The sequence below is a fragment of the Rhincodon typus genome, chromosome 7 (assembly GCF_021869965.1).
Source record: "Rhincodon typus isolate 14 chromosome 7, sRhiTyp1.1, whole genome shotgun sequence".
NCBI lineage: Eukaryota > Metazoa > Chordata > Chondrichthyes > Orectolobiformes > Rhincodontidae > Rhincodon > Rhincodon typus.
Genome location: NC_063338.1, coordinates 25,281,381 through 25,305,232, shown reverse-complemented (window position 1 = coordinate 25,305,232; position 23,852 = coordinate 25,281,381). Strand labels below are relative to the sequence as shown.

Below are 23,852 nucleotides of genomic sequence, written 5' to 3'. Positions count from 1 at the left end.
TCATTTGCCTGCTTCATCTACCTTTTTAATAATATGTGCAAATGTGGCATCTGTAGGAAAATCACAGAATCCTTGTTTCCAATTTTTGGGGCATTTTTGTGCGATTTGCAGTTTAGTGATCTTGCATGAGGTAAGCAGGCTGTATCCATATGTTGCTATGAAACACAAAGCTAAATTCAGTTTTAGTTTCCGAGAGACACAGGTATGTGAGCAATAGAAGAAAAGATGCCGTCTGGAAATTATTAATGGAGATACCTCTTAGTGTCGTGGAAACGTGGTGCATTGATCTATTTAAAACTGGCCATGTCATAATTTATACAATTAATACTAATTTCAATGAATGTGCTTCACATCAGCTTCTTCACACATTGATGTTAATTAGTCTGCTGCAGAATTACAATATTATTGTCCAATTATAAATCAAATAAACTAATTCAGGTCCTATTGTTACACCTCAATGGAGCAGCATACTGGAAATCCAGCTCCACTATTCCTGGAGTTGTCACAAAAGTTTAAGATTTTATCAAAGTACAGAAAAATTCCTGAATTTACCTGCCTGTTTAGATCAGGTTAACAGAAAGCACAGAGCAGGTTTCTGTACCCACAAGAATTACTACTTATGACAAATAGATTCTAGCTATAAGAACATAGAACAAAGAAAATTACAGCACAGGAACAGGCCCTTTGGCCCTCCAAGCCTGCACCGATCCAGATACTCTATCTAAACCTGTCGCCTATTATCTAAGGATCTGTATCCCTCTGCTCCCTGCCCATTCATGTAACTGTCTAGATACATCTTAAATGATGATATTGTGCCTGCCCCTACCATCTCCGCTGGCAACGCGTTCCAGGCACCCACCACCCTCTGTGTAAAGAACTTTCCACACATATCTCCCTTAAACTTTTCTCCTCTCACCTTGAAATCATGACCCCTAGTAATTGAGTCCCCCACTCTGGGAAAAAGCTTCTTGCTATCCACCCTGTCTATACTCTCATGATTTTGTAGACCTCAATCAGGTTCCCCCTCAACCTCCGTCTTTCTAATGTAAATAATCCTAATCTACTCAACCTCTCTTCATAGCTAGCGCCCTCCATACCAGGCAACATCCTGGTGAACCTCCTCTGCACCCTCTCCAAAGCATCCACATCCTTTTGGTAATGTGGCGACCAGAACTGTAAGCAATATTCCAAATGTGGTCGAACCAAAGTCCTATACAACTGTAACATGACCTGCCAACTCTTGTACTCAATACCCCGTCCGATGAATGAAGGCATGCCGTATGCCTTCTTGACCACTCTATCGACCTGCCTTGCCACCTTCAGGGTACAATGGACCTGAACACCCAGATTTCTCTGTAGGTAAACAAGTATGAACTATCAACATGTAACTTTACTAATTAAAGCCCGAGCCCCCTTATAAAACTCCTGTTAGAACACATGCAAACACAGACAGCCAACAAAAACATTGGTGGTATGGATGGAGGGGAAAACTGACAGTTCAATTGCCCCATCTACAAGGTTTGCTGAGATGATCCCATTGCTTTCCATTCTTGTTGTTCTTCAACCTCTGTACTCCAGGTACTTTTTCACTTGCTTGCAGGAAGCACAGAGCCACTAATTCACAAATTATGTAATGCCTGGCTATTGGTTAAAAGCAACAGCTTACAGCAAATGATGAGAAAAACTAAACTGGATTTCTTCAGGCTTCAAGTATTTCCTAATGTAGAGAGACATATCAGCATGTTGATTAATGCAGTGGGATGTGATAATGTTGTTATCATGAAAAAAAATGGTTTAGCAAGGGACAGGACTAGCAGCAAATATTCCACGGTACAAAATCTTTAGTTGATTTCTTGGGAGGGGTGAGGTGTAAAATCAGAGATGGTATTGCAGTATTGATCAAAGAATCAATTATTGCAGTAAGGAGAGATATTATCTTTGAAGGTTCCTCAAATAAGGCCTTATGGGGTAGAGATAACAAGGTGTAGAGCTGGATGAACACAGCAGGCCAAGCAGCATCAGAGGAGCAGGAAGGCTGACGTTACCTTTTTTTTTAAAAAAAGGGCAATCACTTTGCTGTGAGTACACTGTAGACTTCCAGTCAGCAAGAGACATAAAGACAGATATGTTGGCAAATCTCAGAAGTGTAAACATAGAGTAATAATAGTAGAGGATATCAACTAACTCAATAATAATTGGAATAGACCAAGTGTGAAAGACTTAGCAGGGGCAGGATTCTTAAAATGTGTCCAGGAGAGCTTTTTAAGCTGCTTATAAAACGTTATACAAGAAAGGGGCAGTGTTGGATCTAATTTTTAGGGAACAAAGCCAGGCAAGTGGTAGAAGCAGCAGTGATAGAGCATTTTGATGATAATGATCATGATTCAGTAAGTTTTTTTAAGGTAATTATGGATAAGTACAAAGACGGACTGAGAAAGGTTCTGAATTGATATACAGGCAATTGTAATAAGAGAAGACAGGATTTGGCCAAAATGGACTGAGCAGCTACTTGCAGGAAAATCCATATCAGAGCAGTAAGAGACGTTCAAAAAGGATAATATTGGGAATGCATGTTCTTGTAAAGGTGAAGGATGGGATCAACTAGTGCAGAGAAGCGTGGAAGTACATGATTGGATAAGACATAGATAAGGAATAATGGATGCCCTAGAGGAGTTATAGAGTGGTCTGTTCAGGGGGTTGCTTTAAAAGAAATAGAGCAAAGAGGGGACATGAAAAATTAATGGCAGGTCACATTAAGGAAAATCCAACCTTGTCTGGCAGCTATATCCTTTAGGACTTGACCAGCTCAGAAAGTAGTGGAGCTGCCTGACGCTCTTGAGGATGGAAATTGAAGTCCCCCACCCAGAGTACATCTGCACCCTTTTCACCCTCAATGTTTCCTCCAAGTTCTGCTCAACAGGAGGACCATTGATTCTTCAGCCGAGATGGAGTTCAGTGGTTTCCTTACCCACATTTGATGTGATGCCTGGAGCCAATGTTGAGGACTCTCAGTTGCACTCACTCCTGATTGTATCCACTTCTGCGTCTGTCCTGCCAGTGGGACGGTATGCTCAGGGATGAGATGATCCTTATGGGATGTTGTGTGCAAGGTATGATTCTACGATTATGACTATGTCAGGCTGTTGCTTGACTAGTCTATGAATCGGTGCTCCCAATTTTGGTGCTAACCCTTAAATGCTGGTAAAGAAGACTTTGCAGTGTTGATAGGGCTGGGTTTCCTGTTGTCATTTCCAATGTCTAGGTCAATGTCAGGTAGTCTGTTCGGTTTCATTCCTAAACAGATCTACATTCAGTGAAGTTTAGAAGAGTAAGAGGTGACCTTGCTGAAATAAAGAAATAATATTCTGAGGGGCCTTGGCAGATTCAATTTTGAGACTGCATTTCCCGTTGTTGGGGAATCTAAAATTAGGGGGCACAACTTCAAAATGAGGACCTCCCATTGAAGACGGAGTCGAGGAGACATTGCTGCTCTGAGTGTTAATTATGCTTGGAATTCTCTTCTCAAGCAACAGTGGAAGCTGGAATATTGTCTAACTCAGCCTGAATATATTCAGCATTTTGATCAACAGGAGTGTTGAGGTTTAGGAGCTTTGACAGAGCCACCCATGTCTTGAGAACAAATTTTAAAAATGCATTTATGACTGTTAAGAATGTCTTGCAAAGAAAACCATGGCAGTGCCATCTGTAATTGTAATTTGTACCAATGAGGAATGAATCCAATCATCTGTGTATGCAAATACACATTCTCATCACTTTCTAGAGGTATATACAAATATAATTGTGTTAGTTAATAATTTCTAATTGACTATTCATGATTTATTCAGGTATAGCAATAATTTCCTGCATTTGTTTCCCCATTGGTTGTACTTAGTGCTCTAAAAATAGCATTTATATTAATAAATTGTCATAGTGCTAATTCAATTTTTTTCTCTCTGTGACTTATTAGCACTTGAGATATAAATACATCTTTCAAGTTGGCAGTTTGTGGAGATAATGAATCAAGGTATATGTTCCTGGTACTGTGAGACTGCATACAAGTCTGACCGGAAATACATACGTAGGGTCAGATTGTATGAGCTCCTGTAAACTTCCTAGGCATTTGTACTTTTCTGTTTTTGACTTGCTTCTCCAACATTGATATGTACACGTATTCTTGTTCCCAAAAATGTGGACTTGAATTGTTAACTTTTTTTTTTTTGCTACCTGTCTATACTTTTGAGGTTATGAAATCCCTTTAGTTTCCTTTCAGTCTGCACAATTTATCTGGGCCACTTGTAGTGAGAGGACAAGTCTCAGCCCTCTAGTTATTTTCTTTTTTTTGCTTCTTGCTGGTTTCATTTTCCTTAGTATGTCGGGAAAAATGTGGATTAGAGAGGATTACAGTTTCAAAGATGCATCGATTTCTTGTGAATTAGCTCTGGCTGCAAAGACCAGGGCCACACATTTGGATTGGAGGGTGGCATCACAATTAGGCCAGAGTCCGAACGTGACCAGTGTTCACGTACACTTTCGGCAGGCTTTGTGGATTACAGTCAATTGTGTAGGAACACTTTCCGTATTTACTTTTGTATGAAACGTACAAACACGCGAAATTGGAGAAGCATTGGATCATTTGGTCCCTCAAACCTGCTCCACCATCCAGTAAGATCATGGCTGACCTGTGTTTTTGTTACGAATCTCACATTCCCATCTACTCCTGATAACCTTTTTTGATTCCCTTGCTGAACAAGAATCTATAAAGTACTGCCTCAAAAACATTCAATTATCCCACTTCCACTGCCTTCTGAGACAGAGTTCCAAAGTTGCACAGCTCTCAGAGACAAACCTTCTCCTCGTCTCAGTTCTAGGTAGGCAAACCCTAATATCAAAACAGCGCCCCCGAGTTCTGGACTAATCCACAAGAGGAATCGCCCCTTTCATATCCACCTTGTTAAGACCATTCAGGTTCTTTTTAAACTTCACTGTTCTGAACTTGAGTGGAAACAAGGCCCACCTATTCATGTAACCTCTAAAGACAATCCGTTAGTTCCAGGCAGCATTCCCTCTAATTTCTTCTTCTGCATGGACTTCAGATGCATGTCAGTGACTTCTGTAACTAGAGGTTAATGCTACGATCTGTGTCTTTATGTTGATCACTGTGCACAGAACGTCAGAATGCAGCCATGCAGTTTGGAGGACACATTGATTTCAGGTATCAATCTACTAAACCTCCACTGAATTGACTCCAACTCATTTATATTTGTCCTTCAATAAGGAGCACAAAACTGCACAAAGTCTTGAGATGTTGTCTCATTAATGCCCTGTATAATTGAAACACAACGTCTTTAATATTCCCTTCCTTTTCGTGACTTCGGAATAATGCTGTGCTTTGCCAGAATCTACGCCCAAGATCAGCATCTAGTGATTTAGAACCGAAACTTTCTTGGACTGTTGTCACAGTTCCAATAGAGATTGATGACTTCTAAGAAGATTTTTGAATTCCAGTGAGCAACTGAAAGGAACACACAAGATTTCATGTTCTAAGTCTTTTACTGCAGTAAGCAAACTAAATGCAACATTGACTAAACAATGCTTTCATAGGCAACTTTTACCTCAAACTACAGAAAATATCCTTTATATGACCATTGACATAACCTATAATCCTGTTCCATGGTCATATGTTCCTCTGTCCCTTAAATGGGTACTTTATTCTCCCAGAACATTTCCAAAACTATTTTCAGCTCCCGGTGGCTGGTTTTCCTTTTCTTTTCCCAGCTGGATAACCTCCAATCCTCAACCAGAGTTAATATGGAGATCCCTTGCTGTAGCCAAAACGTAGGTGAATCTTACAGTTTTATATAGGTCTTCATGAATTTTGTCTCTACAGTCTAAGCTCAAGCTTCTACCTATCTTCTGACTGGTGAATAATAATCGATATTTAATTTGCGCATCTGTAGGACTCGCTACGCAATCTCTCTGCTCTGTCTCTCTGGCTATCTCTCTCTCTCTCCGATTATTGCAGACTGACCTACCTGTGATGTTCAGGAAAATCTTTAGGAACTTGCAAACCAGTGGCACAATGACATTCTATTGACTTTTCTTCCTAAAGAGCATTCCCATGGCAAAGTGAATCACACATGCAGACAGAAATTACAATTCGCTGTTCTCAGGTTCCTCCAATTCTGTTCGATCGTAGAGTTAAATAAACCCCTTTCTAAAGTATAAGTTTGTTCAACCTGGCATTCCCAACACTCTGCTGTGAGACGCGAAGACTTGATAGTTTCACCATTGTTCTTGCCATTGTCTACAGGTTTGCATGTCTTACACCTGCTTCCTAGTAAACCAGTGTCTCTTCAGCAGCCAAGCTTGTTGTCCGGGAGAATTCAGAACCAGTCACGTACCTTCATTCCCCCAATTTGCTCTAAATAAAAGACACAGTCCCAAAACATCTTAAGGTATTCACTATCATAACCCACTGAGACACAAGGGGTGGGAGTGGAGATGTGTGGGACATTCCTGGAAATACCGCTGTAAAATGGCCTCGGGATGCCTCTCCTATGCCTCCTCCCATGGAATTTGTATCCCAAATTTAAAACCAAAATGATAACGCATGACATGTGAGCATGGTTCTTTCGGGATATTTTAAGTGAAAGAACTGGATACTGCGGACTTTAGACTGGATTTCGCAGCTACCAGAAAAGCCATTGTGAAACCTGGCAGCGCGCCCTGGAGTGCTATTTTAGATAATGCTCAGAGTAGTGCATGTTGTAATAGGTCGGGACTTTCACCCTTACCTGGTGAGGAAGTCCCACTGAGAGCTGTTGGCAAATCTAATAAGTCAAGTGGATCTTTGATCCCAGCAGCAGCACCAAGACCTAGGGCCAGGGCACAGGCTAGGTGTACAAGAGACAGCCAGCGGAGAGAGGTGGCACCTCTGATGGGAAAAGGAGGTCCATGAAGGAAGCACCCTTGCTTTTCACCAAAGGCTGAAGCAGCCTTATCTGGCAGGGCTCAGCACTTGTTGCTGATCTCCTGTCAGCCACACCTACACAATGTAGGAAATTCTCAATGTGAAGATGGGACTTCATCACCACAAGAACTGTGTGCTGGTCACTCTTACTAATGCTGTCATGGACAGATGCATCTGTAGCAGACAGGTTGGTGAGGATGAGGTTATGTTGTTTTTCCCTCTTGTTGGTTTCTTCACTGCTTGTTGCAGATGCAGCCTAACAGCTCTGTTCTGTGGGACTCAACCAGCTCAGTCATTGGCCCTGCAATTAACTACAGATATTGAAGGCTTCCGTCCAGAGTCCATTCTGTACCCTTACCACCCTTAGTGCTTCCTCAATGTACTGTTCAAAATGGAGGGACACTGATTCATCAGCCATGGGAGGTCGGTACGTGGTAATTAGAAGGATTTTTTGTCTGCTTTTGTCCTGATACCATGAGACTCCTTGACTCCAGACCCCAATGTTGAGGAGGTGCAACTCCCTCTTGACTGTATACCACTGTGCTGCCACCTCTGGATGGCAATGGTGTTATATGGGACATTGTAAGATATAAATCCTTGACCATGACTATGTCAGGCTTGACTAGTCTATGGGACAACTCTCCCAATTTTGACACTAGCTAGGACGACATTGAGGGGGGGCTGTGTTTGGTTATGTCAATGCCAGGTTGACCATCTGGCTAGCTGGGGTTATTTCAGAAGGTAGTTAAGAGTCAACCACAGAACTGTGGGTGACATGTAGGTCAGACATGCACACTGGATTTCCTTCCCTAAACAGCATTAGTGAACCAAGTGGACGACTTCCGGGTCATCACTGAACTTTTAATTGTAGACAGTCGCCTGAGGGTGGAGTCAAACGCAGGACCCTGGCATGGTGAGGTAGCAGTGCTAACCACTGAGCCACTGTGCTACCCTATTTCTGCACTTCCTCCTTTTATTAAGGCTCCACCCCATTTTAGATTGACTACATTAGTTTAGCATTCAACCTCACTTGATTAAACCTTTGTGAAGATGTTTTTCTAGCCGATTGAATTCACCTTGCATCAGTGCAAATTAGGGACTACACTTGCAATTTTGCTTGTTAATAATTATGTTGGTAATGAATGTGCTGACAGAGTTCCTAATGTTTGTTAACCTAATTTTAATGCTGTTGTTGAGGTTGGGGAACGTTTGAACTGACTCACCCACAAACAGATTATTTTTCCTGCAGCATATAACTTCCTGCTCTATGCTCAGACATGGAGTGCAAAAAAAAGAGACTTGGTAACAACGTGTGTAAATAGAGACTCTGCAGTTGGCATGGAAACCTTCTTGCAGCCTATCAAGCTTAAATGCCACAAGTTGTGCCTGATCACCAATTTTCATTTAATAATAATAATAGAAAATGAGGACATTTAAAGTCAGTCAGCATTTTTACATGAAAGACAGACGGAGGTGTCAGGCTCTCTCAATCATTTAATGAGCGTTTGTATGCTAGTACGTCATCGTGTAATAGCAGAGTCCGTCACCTCTTGCAGTATTAATTGAAAGTACACATCATGGATTTCCCTGTATGATTCCACTTCCCATTGTTTAGTGTTTTTCAGCTTAGTTGTGGTGGCAGCTGAGAATAGGTCAGGCAGTTTCCTTAAGAAGTGAAGGCAAATGTAATTGTGGATTCCCTGGCTGCTGTTGAACATCCCCAAACAGTTCATTAAAAAGATACCTGGGACCATGTCACCTTCCACCATCCCATCCAAGAAAACTAGAAAAGAAAGTGATACGAGAATGTGCGCGCGCACGCACACCTCACTTAACTTACTGGTTTGAGTGGGCTTCATTATAGCAGCATGTTTAGTGCCATGGTCCCACATGGCAAACTGGTTAGAAAGGTTAAAAACTCATGGGATCCAAGGTAACGCAGCATCCAAATGGCTTCAGTGGAAGGAGCGAAGGGTAATAATTGGATGTTTTTGTTACTGCAAGCATATTTTCATGAGGTTTTTCAGGGGTCAGCACCAGGTCCCTTGCTTATCATGTTGTGTATCATTGACTTAAATTGAATTACAGGGGAACAATTAAGGATGTTTTCAGATAATACAAAAAACTCAGCTCACAAAATGAGGAAGAAAGCTTTAGATTACAGGAAGATAGCCAAAATGATTTCAGTATATTTAAATAAAAAGGCCACAGCTGACGTTCTGAGTGGAGTTCAGTTCACTGTATTTCATGAAAGATGTGATCACATTGGACCGGAAGGACACGAGAGGAGATTGACTTGGATTCCCTCTTAGCTTGGGAATGTTAGGAATCGGGAAAGATGGGATAGTCTGGAGTTTGTTTTCTTTGGAAAATATGAGGCTGAAGGAATGTGGAATTGAGGTGTGCAACTTTAAGGGGGGCCTTTTTGACGCTGTTCCACAGACTATCAAGATCGTAGCTGACTTCCTACTGAAACTCCAACTTACTACACAATCCCCATTCACTTAATTCCCTTATTAAGTTGATGATTTGGGGTTTTCTTGAGCAGTATATTTCTCACTGTCCACTTCAGTATTTATCTATTATTCAATGGATTGCACTCTCATTTCTGTTGACAGCATGCAAGGGTTTAGTATTGGGATCACAGCATTGCAGATAAAGAATGTCAATACTAATGCAAGGTTACTGTGAACAGAATGTGACTTGCTACATAAAATATTCATTCCTTAGGCTTTTAGCTTTGAGTATTTTTTTTTATTATTATGAAGTCTTCAATGGTTTTGAAAAGAACTGTCTAGGTTTAATGCTTTTTCACACTGCCAATTTTTTTTTTAAAAACTGGTTTTGCCCAGCACAGGTTTTGTAAAGTAAGTGACTTGACATCAATCACTTCACTTTTTAAGTATGTTGCTGGCAGTAAAAGTAGCTTCCAACTGAACAACCTCAAAGAACTGGACCCCAGATTTGTCCTGGTCAGTGCTGGATGAAGAGACTTCATATTTGCAGGTACATTTTATTTTGTTCAAAAAGCACACATTTTATAGACAGTCAATCAATATCGTGTTTTATAAATTCCTACTTTAGAAACAGAACCAGTCTGAACCAGATTCTAAACAAGGTCTCACACCTAAAAAGAATTATCTGACCTAAACTGTCACCTCTTTTTTTTACACTGATAAAACCTTTAGTTGTCTCAGGACCATGACTTGAAAGGAATTCAGGGATTTACACACACGTGCTAATCAATTAAAACTTTCTTACTGATTAAAGATTTCACAGCATCTTAGGTTTGTTCAGTACATTCTCATCAATGGTGTGAACCTTTGATCTTTTACTTATAAATTCTGTGTCTGATATTACCTCTCTCACTAAAAGCTTGTTTTCAAATAAACCTGGTGTCATGTGATTTTTGACCCTCGGTAGGAGTAGTGTGTACCAAATCCCGTGCATGAATAATAAAAAAAACTTTACCTGCTTGCCTCTGAGAAGGAGCGAAATGTATTTGGCTGGATTTTGAAAGGAGAGCCTCAATGATCTCCCCTACAATGCAATTTTGAGTGATAAACTGAGGTGTTGCTAGGATCTTTAGCTCCAGCCTGTAATGAGCCAAATACATACAGGTTCATTGCTATGATAATCTAAACAGCTGCATTAACTGTACCAAGAATCAATTACTATCTCCTGGTAGTTGTGATGACAAGGCTATGCAGCAATTACATTTTGAAGACTTGATTACGGTTGGAAGACAATTGAATAATTCCTTTAAACCCCATGGGGAATTAGTGGTACCTTCTGAACTCTGTCATGAAAAGTTGTTGGACACCGACATAATTAATCTCAAGTGGTATATTTTCCTTCTCTTAGGTTTGGCAAACATATCACCTGAGACCTCTAAAGTCTTCTCGTATGGAGTAAAGTTACGTTGATCATGGGTATCTGGCTTCTGAGTTATTTGAGAGTCTTCAATGTACCATAGAATTCTAAGACCCAAGCATGCATTTCTGCTCAGAAGTGAGTGTTGATTTCTAAATGTTGTACGCCTGTTCCACAGAGTATTGGTCTCGAAATTGTAAGAGTGCTGTCAACGTTCCTTCGAGTTCGAGCAGAGTTCTGCCTGCATCAGGCCATTCTCTGTCAGAAGGTTGCATTTCCAATCTTTCAACCAAGGGATTTTTTCCAGATAAAATAGTGACACTCGCTTCCGTATCACATACAAAGGTACAGGATTGTCTCATGAACATCAGGCTCAACTTAAGAGTACACTCACATTTGCAGCCACTAAAACACATTCTTACATAGCATTGGTAGCAAGTACAGAACCAGTTAAGACACTCCTCCCAAGACCAGTTCTTTATTACAATGGGTGGAGATTATCCTTTCAGGTACTGAATGTCTTTTACAACTAGCTTCTAACAATGGCCTTGTGTGGAATTCTCCCTCACCTGGTAACAGTAACTTAGTCTAATACCAAGACCAAACATTGATGCCCATAGATTCACGGGTGTGTGTGAGGCCTACAGATCATGCTGGTGACAGGAGTGAATTTTTGTGGATGTGGTGCCAATCAAGCAGACTGCTTTATGCCAAGCTTCTTGAGTGTTGTCAGAACTGCACTCATCCAGGCAAGTGGGGAGTGTGCCATCACACTCCTGACTTGTGCCTTGAAGATCATGGACAGGCTTTGGAGATTCAGGAGCGAAGTTAATCGCTGCAGAATTCCTTGAGCAGATACAAAGCTTTGCTAGAACATACCAATAGTACAGAATGAGTTTGAAAACACGTGTGCTGCTTTACAGAGACATGTCATCTTTGAGATGTGGGAACGACAGTGCAGAAAGAGGCCAACTGACCCATCAAGTCTGTACCAACTCTCTGAAGAGCATCCCACCCAGACCCAGTGCCCCAATCCTATCTCCGTAAACCCACATTTACCTAGCTGATCCACCTAGCTTGCGCATCCCTGGACACTACAGACAATTTAGCATGGTCAGTTCACCACCTCTGCACATCTTTTGACTGTAGGAAGAAACCGCAGTACCCAGGGTAAACCCACAGACAGGGGAGAACGTGCAAACTCCACACAGTCAGCCAAGGCGAGAACCGAACCTGGGTCCTTGGTGCTGTGAGGGAGCAGTGCTAACCACTGAGGTGCCCAGTTCCTTAACTTCCAGCTTGTGTCTAACAGAGTATCACGTATGTCGATGTCAGATATCCTCTATCCTGACAACACCATGTGCCATGCACGTACTCCAGGATGCTTTTCATTGTCCTGGACAACCATGTCTTTAATTGAGGCAAGCCAACTTCATTAAACCTGAGGTGTGATTGTTCCAAAGTGGACTGGGAAGAGCTACCACAAGGTAAATCGGTGTTAAAACAGTGGGAGGTATATAAGGAGGACACAGACATTAAGAACAAATCTGTTCCAAGAAAGAGAATAGATTCCCAAATTTGACCCATGGGGGTAGGCTATTCTGCCCTTTGAGCCAGCTCCACCATTCAGTGGCATAATGACTGATCTGCTTGTGGTCTGAATTGCATTTTCGCCCCTTTCTTGACTCTCATACTTGTACGGGGTAGGGTAGGTATTGCTTATGCCAGTTAATGGGAGCTTAATACTGCTGAAAGTCAAGAAAAATGTAGTAAAAGGAAAATTCAGAGACAAAAGCAAAGGCATTAAAACGTTTTGGCAAGTAAAATCTAGGTGAATTCAAATATGATTTGTAAATGTATTAAGGGGACGATGTATATGGGATTCTTAATTAATACTCTGTCATCACAAAAGGAAGATGCAGACATTACTGTTAAGTCAAGGAAGAAATATTGGATGAGATAAATGTATTCAGAAGGGCAAAATTAAATTATGCAGCATCATTGAAAATGTATAAATTGGCTGACCTGAATGAAATTCACCCCAGGGTCCTGGGTTTAGGATAACAGTGGAAAATGACATTGATCAATCCAAAGTATAAATTATCAGAAATGGTGACTTCAACAGGGCAAGAACAGAGCTGGGCTGGATCGACGGGAAGGAAAGGTTGGTCGGGAAAAAACAATGTAACTAACTGAACAATGGGCTACCTTCAAAGCGATGATTTGAGTACAGTCACGGTATATTCTTTCAAAGGGCAAACAAATCCAGAACTCTGAGTGACAAAGGAAATGGAGAACAAGTTAAAGAAGTATGTATGTAATGGATGTCAGGTAGACAACAGAATACACAACAATTAGATTAGAAAGTGAAAAAGCATATAAGAGAAGTAAAGAGGCATTATCAGAAAAGACTGGTGGCTAACACAGTGCGCGTTGATATTAACACTAAAGAGGCAATATGAGGTAGAGAGAGGCTGGCAGCCTCCGAGTAAGCTGTCAGGTGAGTGCTAAGAAAATAGGCTAAATGCCTTAAGAAGCAAGTGCCCATGTCAGTGCAAAGTATCCTGTGTAAATGCACAAAGTGCATGTCAGTCCCTAGGCACTTCTGCCAGATTGCTTCGTGCACAGGGACAGAATGTCACGACTCACTGGGGTAGCACAGTGGAAATCAAACCCACTATTCCTGGAGTTGGCACAAAAGTTAAAGATTTTTAAGTAAGTAAACAATTCCCCAATTTTTTTACCTGATTTTCAGACGCAGGATGATAGAAAGCACTGACCAGGTTTCTTTACTTAACAAGAAGGATTATTTATTACAAGTAACTAAGATGCTAGCCACAGGTAAATAGTTATAAACATTTGGCACATAACATTATGACTTAAAGCTATAATCCCTTTATAATCCCTCATATACACACAGGTATAGGCAAAGGAAAACTGGGAGGCATTTCAATGGTTCGCATTTACAGATTGCTGCGATCATCCTTTTGCTGGTCAGAACATTGATTTACAGTTGCCTTTCTCTGGGTGCTTCCACTGGTTTATAAGACACACCGGTGGCTGGTTCACTTATAAAAGGAATCCGATTGACCAGTTGAAATTCACAGCTTACAGTGACTTCTGAAGGAAAGATTAACTAGTTTTCTTCAGGTTTTAAAATGGGTTTTGATTGCAGAGAACAGGAAAACAGCTTCTGTGCTGCTGGACATCAAATCACACTCTATCATGTTCCCAGCCCCAAGCTGTTTAGTTATCCAAGAACCGATCATACCTTTGTTGGCAGGCATTGATAAGTGATTACTAATCCATGGACCAAGCAACTCTCTGATGCCACGTGTAGCCCCATCTGAATTTATCTCCTCAGCTCCAGTTTGTCTGCAACCACTTCAATTTTTGCTTGATCAGACAGCTATTTACATAATGCTTGCCATGAGTGTTAGGTTACTTTATTTTCAAAACATGCAGCAATCCTTTAAAACACTTTTTAAAAAGTCATTCCTTTTTCATTTCAGCCAACAATTTTAAACAGTGCAAGAATAATAGGAAACAGTACTTAGAGGTACGCAAGTGATCGAAGTCCCCAGGCCCTAAAGCAACGTTTTGAAGGGCTGAAATAGTATGAGCGTTGGTCTGAGAGCAGACACGATGGTGTGGAGAGATGGGGTGGCTTGCTGATGCTAAACCTGTGCGGAGGATGGTAACTGCACAGCATGCAGCTTTTATGAAGCAGCACTTACACAATGACTGGGACAAGCATTCGGTGAGCTGTAGCTGCCATCAGTGCACTGATTTACATGCTAAGAAATTTTTCTGCCTTGTTTCTCAGCGGAGGAAAGGTGAGCTGGAATGTTCTGAGAGATGCAAATATAAAGAAATAAGAATATTATGGGCTCATTGGTGAAATTCTGAAGTCACCTTTTATGGATGGAGAGGAAGATTGGGAATTTTTTTTTGACATCAAGAATCTGCTATTTTTATTGTCTCTATATTTTCCCAGCTTTCTCGCCAATGCTGAAGCCACACTGGAGAGGAGAAAATTCAACCCAGAGATCAAAACCACAGCATTGTTACAGACTTAACTCGAGGAGAAATTAGCAATATTGTGCTATCAAGAAATTGAGACGTATATTGTCTTTAAAGGATTCCATTTATATTATAAAGTTACTTTGTAGAATCTTTTACAAATTCAGTCAGCACTATGACTTCAAAAAGTAATATAGAAATAATCTTTGGTCTTACACGACATCACATTAGTTAAAAAAAACTTGATTATATGCAAAGATAACAGTGTGGAGCCGGAGGAACACAGCAGACCAGGCAGCATCAGAGGAGCAGGAAAGCTGACTTTTCAGTTGGGGACCCTTCTTCATTTTATCTGAAGAAGGGTCCTGACCTGAAACATCAGCTTTCCTGCTCCTCTGATGCTGCCTAGCCTACTGTGTTATCTCTGACTCCAGCATCGGCAGTTCTTACTATCTCTGAGTTGATTACATGTGAAGGTTTTATTATATGCTTGGAGTATAATAATGACATTCAGCAAGAATCATGTGATTGTTTTTTTTTATTTGTTTTTAAAACCATATCCATTTTAGGTTACATATAAACATGGCAGACAACAGATCCACACAATACCTTGCAAGCAGCAGAAAGCAATTCAATTGACAAGGGAGAACATTACATAGGCAAACTTTATTTTACATAACTTTCAAACTTTTAACAATGTACAGGTAACAAAACTCTAAATTATTCAAACAGCTAAAAGTAAATATCTTCTAACAGCTATACAGTACATTCAAAATAGATAATGGACCTCCTCACCATTGTAGTAGTGTGTTTAGTGGCATTTCTTTTGACATTTAGCAAACAAGAATATAAAAACATATATTTGGCTTTTTTTAAACCATTTAAGACTTTTTTTTTTTAATAATTATTGCACCTTTTCTGTCCAGACACATAGTTAAGGCTGATGATTGTAAACTGACACACAGAACACACAAGCCTATCTTTGCCACCAATATACTACACCAAAAATGATAGTCTACACGTAAACACAACCAGTGCTGATGCATAGGTTTAACTTGAATACCGATGATAATCTGCAACCATGTATATGATTCATGTACACACAAGTCTGGCCTCTAAGCACAGCTTTCTCTGAATGTCAGTACAACTATGTTACTTAATAGATTTCTCAGTCCTTGCCAATAGGCGGAATATTGGTATATAGCCATTTAAATGTAGTTTACTATTTCTTTCTACAGATATGCAAATGAAATCGCAGCAGAGGAAATGATTCACCATTAGTTATTGTCATTTTTTTTGGCATGATAATAAGGGCTATTTAATCTGGGTACAAGCTAGGGGGCTCACAGTTCCAGAACATTAGTGCTATTCACAATTCCAAAATGTGAATCTCTTCTTGCCGTCCAAGAACTGCCTGCAGTTCTCAGATGGTTAATGAAATAAATGGGACACTGGTCAGCAATGTGCATGGTCTGAAGGAGATAGCTGAAGTGGATCATTTTATTATTGTAGCACTGGTGAATCTGGATCACATCATGAAGCACTGCACCACTTTGTGAGGATTCTGTTCCTAAGAAGACACAAGAATAAAGCTTTGGAAATGGAAACTTCTTGGTCTGACATACACACAATTGTTTCTTGATATCTAGTCATTCTCAGAGAGCTTACGACTTCACTTCATGGATTCACTTAAAATAGATAGTACAAAGTTATCTTCTTCAAGTCCAAATCACAGTTGCTATTGTACATGGTGAGTCCAAAGACTCTGTGCTACAAAGGTAGAGTAAAAATAAACAATCCAAAGTAAAAAGAAAGCACTGATTTGTCCAGAGAACTTCCTTGTAACATTATAATTATCTGCTGTTACATAGTGCTGCATGATTAATCTCTGCTGCAGTTTCTTCTTTTCCAGAAAAGTAAACTTGCCTTTGCAGGAGGCCCCAAGAGCATGGGTACCTGGTTTCTGTGTGTAATTTTGATCTGGAAAATAAAATTCAGAAATTGACAAGCCTTAAAATCAGTATTGGTTAACCAATGCTTTATTTTCATGCTTTACTTTTCACAAGTGAAGCATTGGGTTAAAATACAAGATCATGCTTATCAAGTAAAGCGATTCATTCAAACTAGACTGCTGGTTTGTGAATGGCAGAGTGATACTAATTTCAGCAGTGGCTCAGGTCACCAGGAAGGTCCTGTCTTCTCAACCTCACCCAAGGTGTGGTGATCCTCAGGTTAAATTCACCACTAGTTGTCTCTCTCTAAGGCGAGAGCAGTTTTCTGAGACTATTACGACTTTATTAATTTGAACTTTATGTAAAAACATTCCTTCCTCTTTCTCTCATCTAATCCTATTCCCTCCATTCCAAATTGAGTTTGGATTTGAACTGGATAAAAAAATGTGTAGATTTCACTTTGTTAAAGGATGTGAATGACAGAGGAGAAAAAATATTAATAGAACAAGGATTTAGTAAGACATAAGGTTACATTCTGAATGAAAATATAGAAAATTCATGTAATCCTTATACTGATGGGATTGATTTTATTTCTTTTTTATTTCCAGATTATGAACTCTGCCAATTCAGGCTATTGTGTTGCACCTAGGAACATACGAATTGGGAGAAGTGGTCCCCCTCAAACTTGCTTTGCCATTTAATAAAATCATAGCTATCTGATTCCACACTCCATATCCCACATTTCCATCTGCCCCAATAACTCTTTATGTCCTGGCAGTATCAAGGGAGCAGGAAAGTTGATGTTTCGGATCAGCACCCTTCTGAAGAGTCCCGATGCGAAGTGTCGACTTTCCTGCTCCTCTGATACTGCCTGATCTGCTGCGTCCCTCCAGCTCCACAATGTATTGACTCTGACTCCAGCATCTGCAGTTCTTGCTATCTCTGAATCTTTATGTCCTTGCTGATCAAGCACCTATCCACCTTTGTCCTAAAGTGTTCAAAGACTTCTTCTACAATCCTTTGAGGAAAAGTATCCCTAATGACCCTGTTGACCCTCTGAAGGAAAAAAAATCCTCATCTCTGTCTTAAATGGATGATTCCTTATTTTCAAATGGTGATCCCTAATTCTAAATTTTCCCAAAATAGGAAACATTTTTTCCACATCTACTCTGTTGTAACTCATTGAGATCTTCCCCAGTTCTGATAGATGCCACTTTCACTGGTAGGGAAAAGGATGGTCTGAGGTGCCGCTCAAAAATGAGGAAAACCTCACCTCGATGCTGAGTTCAAACAGACCCCATTTTCACTATAGCAAGGGCTGTAACCAGTAGTCTGGGAGCTACCAATTGGTTTCCAGTTACAGAAGCACTGCTGTTCCATTCTTGTTTATTTCCAAAAGCTACTGCTTTGGAAAAGAACAATATTTCAACCATATGTCTGTACTTTAATTTACTAAAATAATCCAATTGTTAGCTGGTAACAAATGGAAAAGATAAAAAGAAGAGTCTGTGCAGATGTTGCAGCAATACAATAGCATTTTTGTTCCAACAGTTTTCCATTTATTTGGAATGGGGTATTTAAGGGGAGGGAAGGTATTATTCTCAAAGGAGAGGATCAGAAATATTTTCATAGCCCCAACCACTATTCATGACCACCTTGTTAATGAAAGGTAGTTGATAGAGATAGCAGATAAGTGGCCAAGGACAATTTATAATTCTGTCTCTTGGTCCACAGCCTTGGCAGCCTACAGTGGAACTTCTAAATGCACCAATTAGCGTTTCTAATTCCCAGCCCACACCATTTGCCACTGATCAATTTCTTTCGTGCTGCATTAAACTGATGGAATCACCAAACTCCTTGATATGCTACTTGTGGAGTGATGGCTAATGGGTTAAAGCTGACTATTCCTCACATGGTAATTCCCGACCTTGAGCATGCCAGCAAGGTGCAGCACTGAGCAGATGGTAAAACTCCTTCCCTGCACACCAGGGCTACTCCTGCACATGTTCTAGTGGTCAGATCCAGACCAGATTTGGCAGAAATCTGGGAACAGGTTGCTCGGACTAACAGCAATCCAAAATTGGGGATTAAATATAACTTTGCTTTAAAAAAAAGAGACAGTGAAATGTTTAAAGAAAGTTACATTGGCAAGTCCTTATAAAACTAAAAAATTACACTTGCATGAAAAGCAACTTTCACTACCCACCGTAAAACAAAGCATAGGACTTGATATTTTAAAAGGTTGCTGCTCAATTTTAATTACACTTATTCCCTGTGGGAATCGATGAAATTGGACAGATGATCTTCCATCACAGTTTTCTTCACCCTGCTGATGCTGAATTTTACTCCTCATCTGACTAAAGAAAGCCAATACTTTCAATAGGTAAGTATGTGTGACATCTTTGTCCCTCCCAGGAGTTATACACACTGTTTCATGAGATTTTTCAATAGTCTGATATGCAGATTTCCCCCACCCACAGACATGTTCTATTATTGGTCATCAGTGAAAGAGTTGACAGATATCCAGAGAACAGAGGAAGCTGTGGCTGCTGAAATGAAGGTGAACACTCATTTTTTCAAGGCAGGTCACCCACAAATTTCAAGATCTTTATTGACTAAGAATTTCAACAGCTGGAGCAGTTTGAATGCATCCTGACAGTATTCTGAGCTGCTAACTGTATTCGTGACTTTTTTTATCTGATATTTCTTCCAACCCTAGTATCTAATTTTTTTGGTTTTGTTTCAGTAATACAAGGCTTTTATTCTGTCCACCATTATTCTTTATGCTTTAATTTCTCTTGGCACAGATATTCAAAGATCTTGACAATCTCTGGGATTTTGTGAGGTTGTTAAACTGGGGAAATAGTTGCTTTTATCTGTCTCACAAATATGCTGCCCACCTAAACGTGCAGACTCTTTACACTGTTCCAGTGACACTGACCACCCAAGTGACCATTGTTCATGCTAAATGTTTATTGTTGGGGATCAGACTATTCAACTGTGGCTGTTGCAGCTAAGCCTAGTACTAAGCATCCAAACAAGGTTTGTTAATAACCATCAGGTCAGGAACCCTGGCTTGACTTTCTCGTCCTTAACCTGAAAGTTAAATCGAGCTCCTCCCACAGAAGCCCCACCATGGACTTATATCCCAGCAAATGGTTAACGCTGTGGGAAAGATAAAAACTACTTGCATTTATAGAAAATCTTTTTGGAATCTCCGAATGTCTATAGTGCTTGAGAGTCATTATAATTCATTGTTCTTATGCCGACCCAGCAATCCTCATGTACAGCAAGGTCCCACAACAGGATGAAAGGCCCGTTTAATCTACTTTTTTTAGTGTTGTTGCTTCAGGGAGGAATGTTGGTCAAGAAATGGCACAGTCCTGTTTTTCTCATTGTGTTCGATATTTAATAACCCTCAGGGTTCTTTTTTTAATTGATTGCACTTGATTAATTTCTCATCAATAAAGTGGATTCTCAGCTTTGCACTGAAGAGTCAGTCTTTATTATGTCTCTGGAGTGGTGCCTGAATTTACAAACTTTCACACACTATCAAATATGCAACAAACTTATCTACGTGTCTGTTTATGGCAGAAACAAACTGGAAACTGAAGGAAGAAAGGTTTTGACAAGGTATTTCATGATTGCCATGTAGGTTCATAACATATTTTCAAACCCAAGAGTTAAATTTCGAGTGCTACACTCTCTTGGTCCCAGGGAGGGAAGCAGAGTTGGGGGTTGGATTTAAAAACTGCTTCGCTCCCTTTCTCTGTTCCACATCCAGGCCGTTTATGTCAAGATAGGATGCTACATCTATCCAGCTCATCAAGAATCCATTGAAGCCAACTAGCCAGTTGCCTCTTTCTCATTTATTTATTGTCTATTACAGCCTATGGTTCTTTCAGTAGTCCCCATCTCAGTTTTCCAGGTCCCAAGAAATATCCTGCCCCAAAATGGTTTGGTGTTGGTGTTTTTTTTTACAACTAAATATCAAGTATCACAAATTACTATTGAGAATTAGAACATAATGAGTATTAGGAGAAAGGTGACGTGCTGATGGAGTGTCACACATCAGCGCAACCACAGAAATAGGTAAAATTATACTCACAGTGCAAGGTGGTTGCATCCAGGGCTCCCCATCAATCTGCATAGGCAGCAGCTTGGTTGTTCTGCAAATAAATTACCCATAGTTAGATTTGCATTCAAAGCAGGACTTTTCGGTGTTATGCACAGATTCCAGGTTGATTATAGCTAGAACAATGGTGATATTGTGGGGTACTTGTTGGGGGTGGGGAGAAATAACACAGGTTTCAGTAAATGTTCAAATGGTATCATTGTATCTGAATCATTTGCTCTGCAGGTTAATGGGTAAGCAATAAATTTGAATAACTACCTGAGAGTGACGCAGGAACACTGAGCCAGGCGCTTCCCAGCACTTTTCAGTCCGGTGTAAATCTGCCCCATTTCCATGGCACCTTCAAGGCCAACAACCTCAAGCAACTGATCACTGAAGGCTGAAACAAATGAAAAGAAAAATTCAGCTCCTTCTGCAGACTTTGACAGTGAGATTTCAGCATGACACACATTTTTGTGCAAATTGTGCTAAAGTGATGACAAATGTTTCTCTACAGGCGAAGACCTACTTCCCAACTACAGCTTTCTCCACATTGTTGCCCCCGTGAGAAGCAACTGTATTATGTACCTTTAAATATATATCAGGATAGTTTTCCTGATTCATAAAATTTAAGTCATTTATTTATTTCTGTGGATAATACTTGCTCCATAAAAACAATGTGCAACCTGTGCCATAATGCACTGTACCAACAATATTTGGTGTCATGGCTTTATGTGATGTAGGTTCATTTACACTCCTGCATTGATTGCTGCGATTAATACTGCTCTGGCTCTAAGTTGAATTTGAAAGTGTGCTTAGAAAATAAAAGCAGAGTCTTTTTGGGAGAAACAAGGTGCATTGGCAGGAAGGTCAGTAGACAGGGAACAGGTTTATAATCATTGGCAAAAGCTTCAGAATGAGGAGAACATTTTATCGTACCTGATGTATAATATTTTAGCTTGAAAGTAACATAGCTGGAGTAAACCGTTTTTCTGCAGTCTCATACCTCCATTCAGAAGAATCAAATTATTAATGGATTTGCGAATGTGCTGTGGAGTGGCATATTGTGTTCCAGCACCTAACCAGTGGCACTGGCTTCCAGCTCCATTTTATGAACAATGTGTTGTGTGGCATCAGCCAAAAAGTGGAAATGTTTTGGCAGTTAGGGAAAATCAAGATGACAAGGAACTGTATCTCTTCATTAAATCCCATGAACAAAATAACCTATTTATCTGCTAAGCCAAAGCTGCAAGTTTCAGCTCCCAACCGAACGAAGCATAGATTCTGAAGGCCAACAGGAAGCCATCAGTTATTAACATCTGTCTATCCTGCTGTGACAGTCACATTTCAACCTTAGTGAAAACTGCAATTATTGAAAGGTTTTCCTTACGCCAAGGTCAAATACCAAAACATTCATTGAACTGCAATTACTTACAAAAGCTCAGCTTAGAAAAACTACACTCAAATGGCAAAGATGTTCAAGATACAATGGCATTTTGAGAAAATTGCTGTTTTCTTGATCATCAAGCTCTAACAGCCTCAACAATCAGGGTTGGGTCTGTCTGAATAAGCAGCAGCAAGCACTATGCATTTTTACAAGAAGAAATACAAGTTGGATCATTATAGCTACATTCCAGGCATTCCATTGTCAATTGTGTTAAAGTTCTAGGAAAAATAAGCTGCAATTTTTGACTCACAACAATGCCCACCAGTGTTTACTTAGAATTTACAGCACAGAGACTGGCCACTCAGCACATAACTGGTCTGTATTTGTCCTTCTGATCGACATATCTCACTGCCCATTCTATTTCATACCCCACCACCCCCCAATGTTAATGAATCCGTGTATTTCTTTCTCCCTTATGTAATTGCATCCATTCAACCATCTGAAACACCTCAGATAGTAACGGGCTCCACATTCTCACCATCCTCTTAGCAAGTAAGTTTCTTTTGAATCTTGTATTGGATTTAATAGTGGTTATCTTTTATTTGTGGAACCTGGTTTTTTGGACCCTCCACAAATGCAAACATCTTCCTTATATCTGTGCTAACAAGTTGAGAGACCACAATTAGAGGACTGCAGGTATCTTGGAGGTTTTAGGGCTGGGGGATATCACAGAGAGACAGGGACTGAGAAAGCCATAGGAGGTTTGCTTAAATAGGGGTCACCGTAGGTCAGTAATCATGAGCGTGTCAGGTGAATAGGATTTGGTGCAAGCTTACAGACGATAGAATATGGGACTCAGGTCAGGAGCACATTAGAATGGTTCAGAAAAACATTCACCTCAAATCTTTAAAGGGAAACTAAAATAACATTTGAAAGGTGTGTTTTGGATGGGGATGAGGTAAGCTTATTGTTTTTGTTGCCGTCAATCTCCATTAAAGAAAGAACTTGCATTTATATAGCATCCTTTCAGGTCCTTAAGATGTCCTAAGGTACCTGACATACCACAAATTACTTTCACAATGTATTCAGTAGTGTTGGGTAAGTAAATACATTGAGGTCCAAAAGTAGGAAATACGATGAATGATTAGTTTTTGGTGAAGCCTGAGGGAGGAGGACACCAAAAGAGCACTTATTCTTCCTCAATCAGTGCCATGAGATCTTTAACAATTTTGGACAGAGAGACAGCACTTTGGTGTAACATTTCATTCAAAGGCTGTGCAGGTCAGTGTATGAGAGTCCCTGGATTTCACTCAAGGGACTACGCATAGACAAGGAGAAAATGCTCCTGCCTGTGTGGGAATCCAGAGCTGGGCCAAGAGATATAAGACAGCCCCTGATAAATTCAGAGATAGCAGGAACTGCAGATGCTGGAGAATCTGAGATAACAAGGTGCAGAACTGGATGAACACGGCAGGCCAAGCAGCATCAGAGGAGCAGGAAGGCTGACGTTTCGGGCCTAGACCCTTCTTCAGA

At 40.3% G+C, this 23,852-nt stretch overlaps 1 protein-coding gene across 5 annotated transcripts in view; it reads right to left on the bottom strand.

Annotated features, from left to right (window-relative positions):
- Nucleotides 1-15,385: 15,385 nt before the first annotated feature.
- The window catches only part of LOC109915947 (diacylglycerol kinase beta), a 409,322-nt gene continuing 400,855 nt past the window's right edge, over nt 15,386-23,852 (bottom strand). For 3 of the 5 annotated variants that reach the window (XM_048599391.1, XM_048599392.1, XM_048599393.1), the window contains 3 exons: nt 21,212-21,332; nt 20,927-20,987; nt 15,396-16,846 (listed from right to left, as the gene is read on the bottom strand). In XM_048599391.1, the coding sequence (XP_048455348.1) occupies nt 16,748-16,846; nt 20,927-20,987; nt 21,212-21,332 (281 nt within the window). In that variant the 3' untranslated portion in view covers nt 15,396-16,747. Of the gene's footprint in view, nt 16,847-20,926; nt 20,988-21,211; nt 21,333-23,852 lie in introns of all 5 variants that reach the window. The other 2 variants (XM_048599394.1, XM_048599389.1) reach the window with 1 other exon arrangement.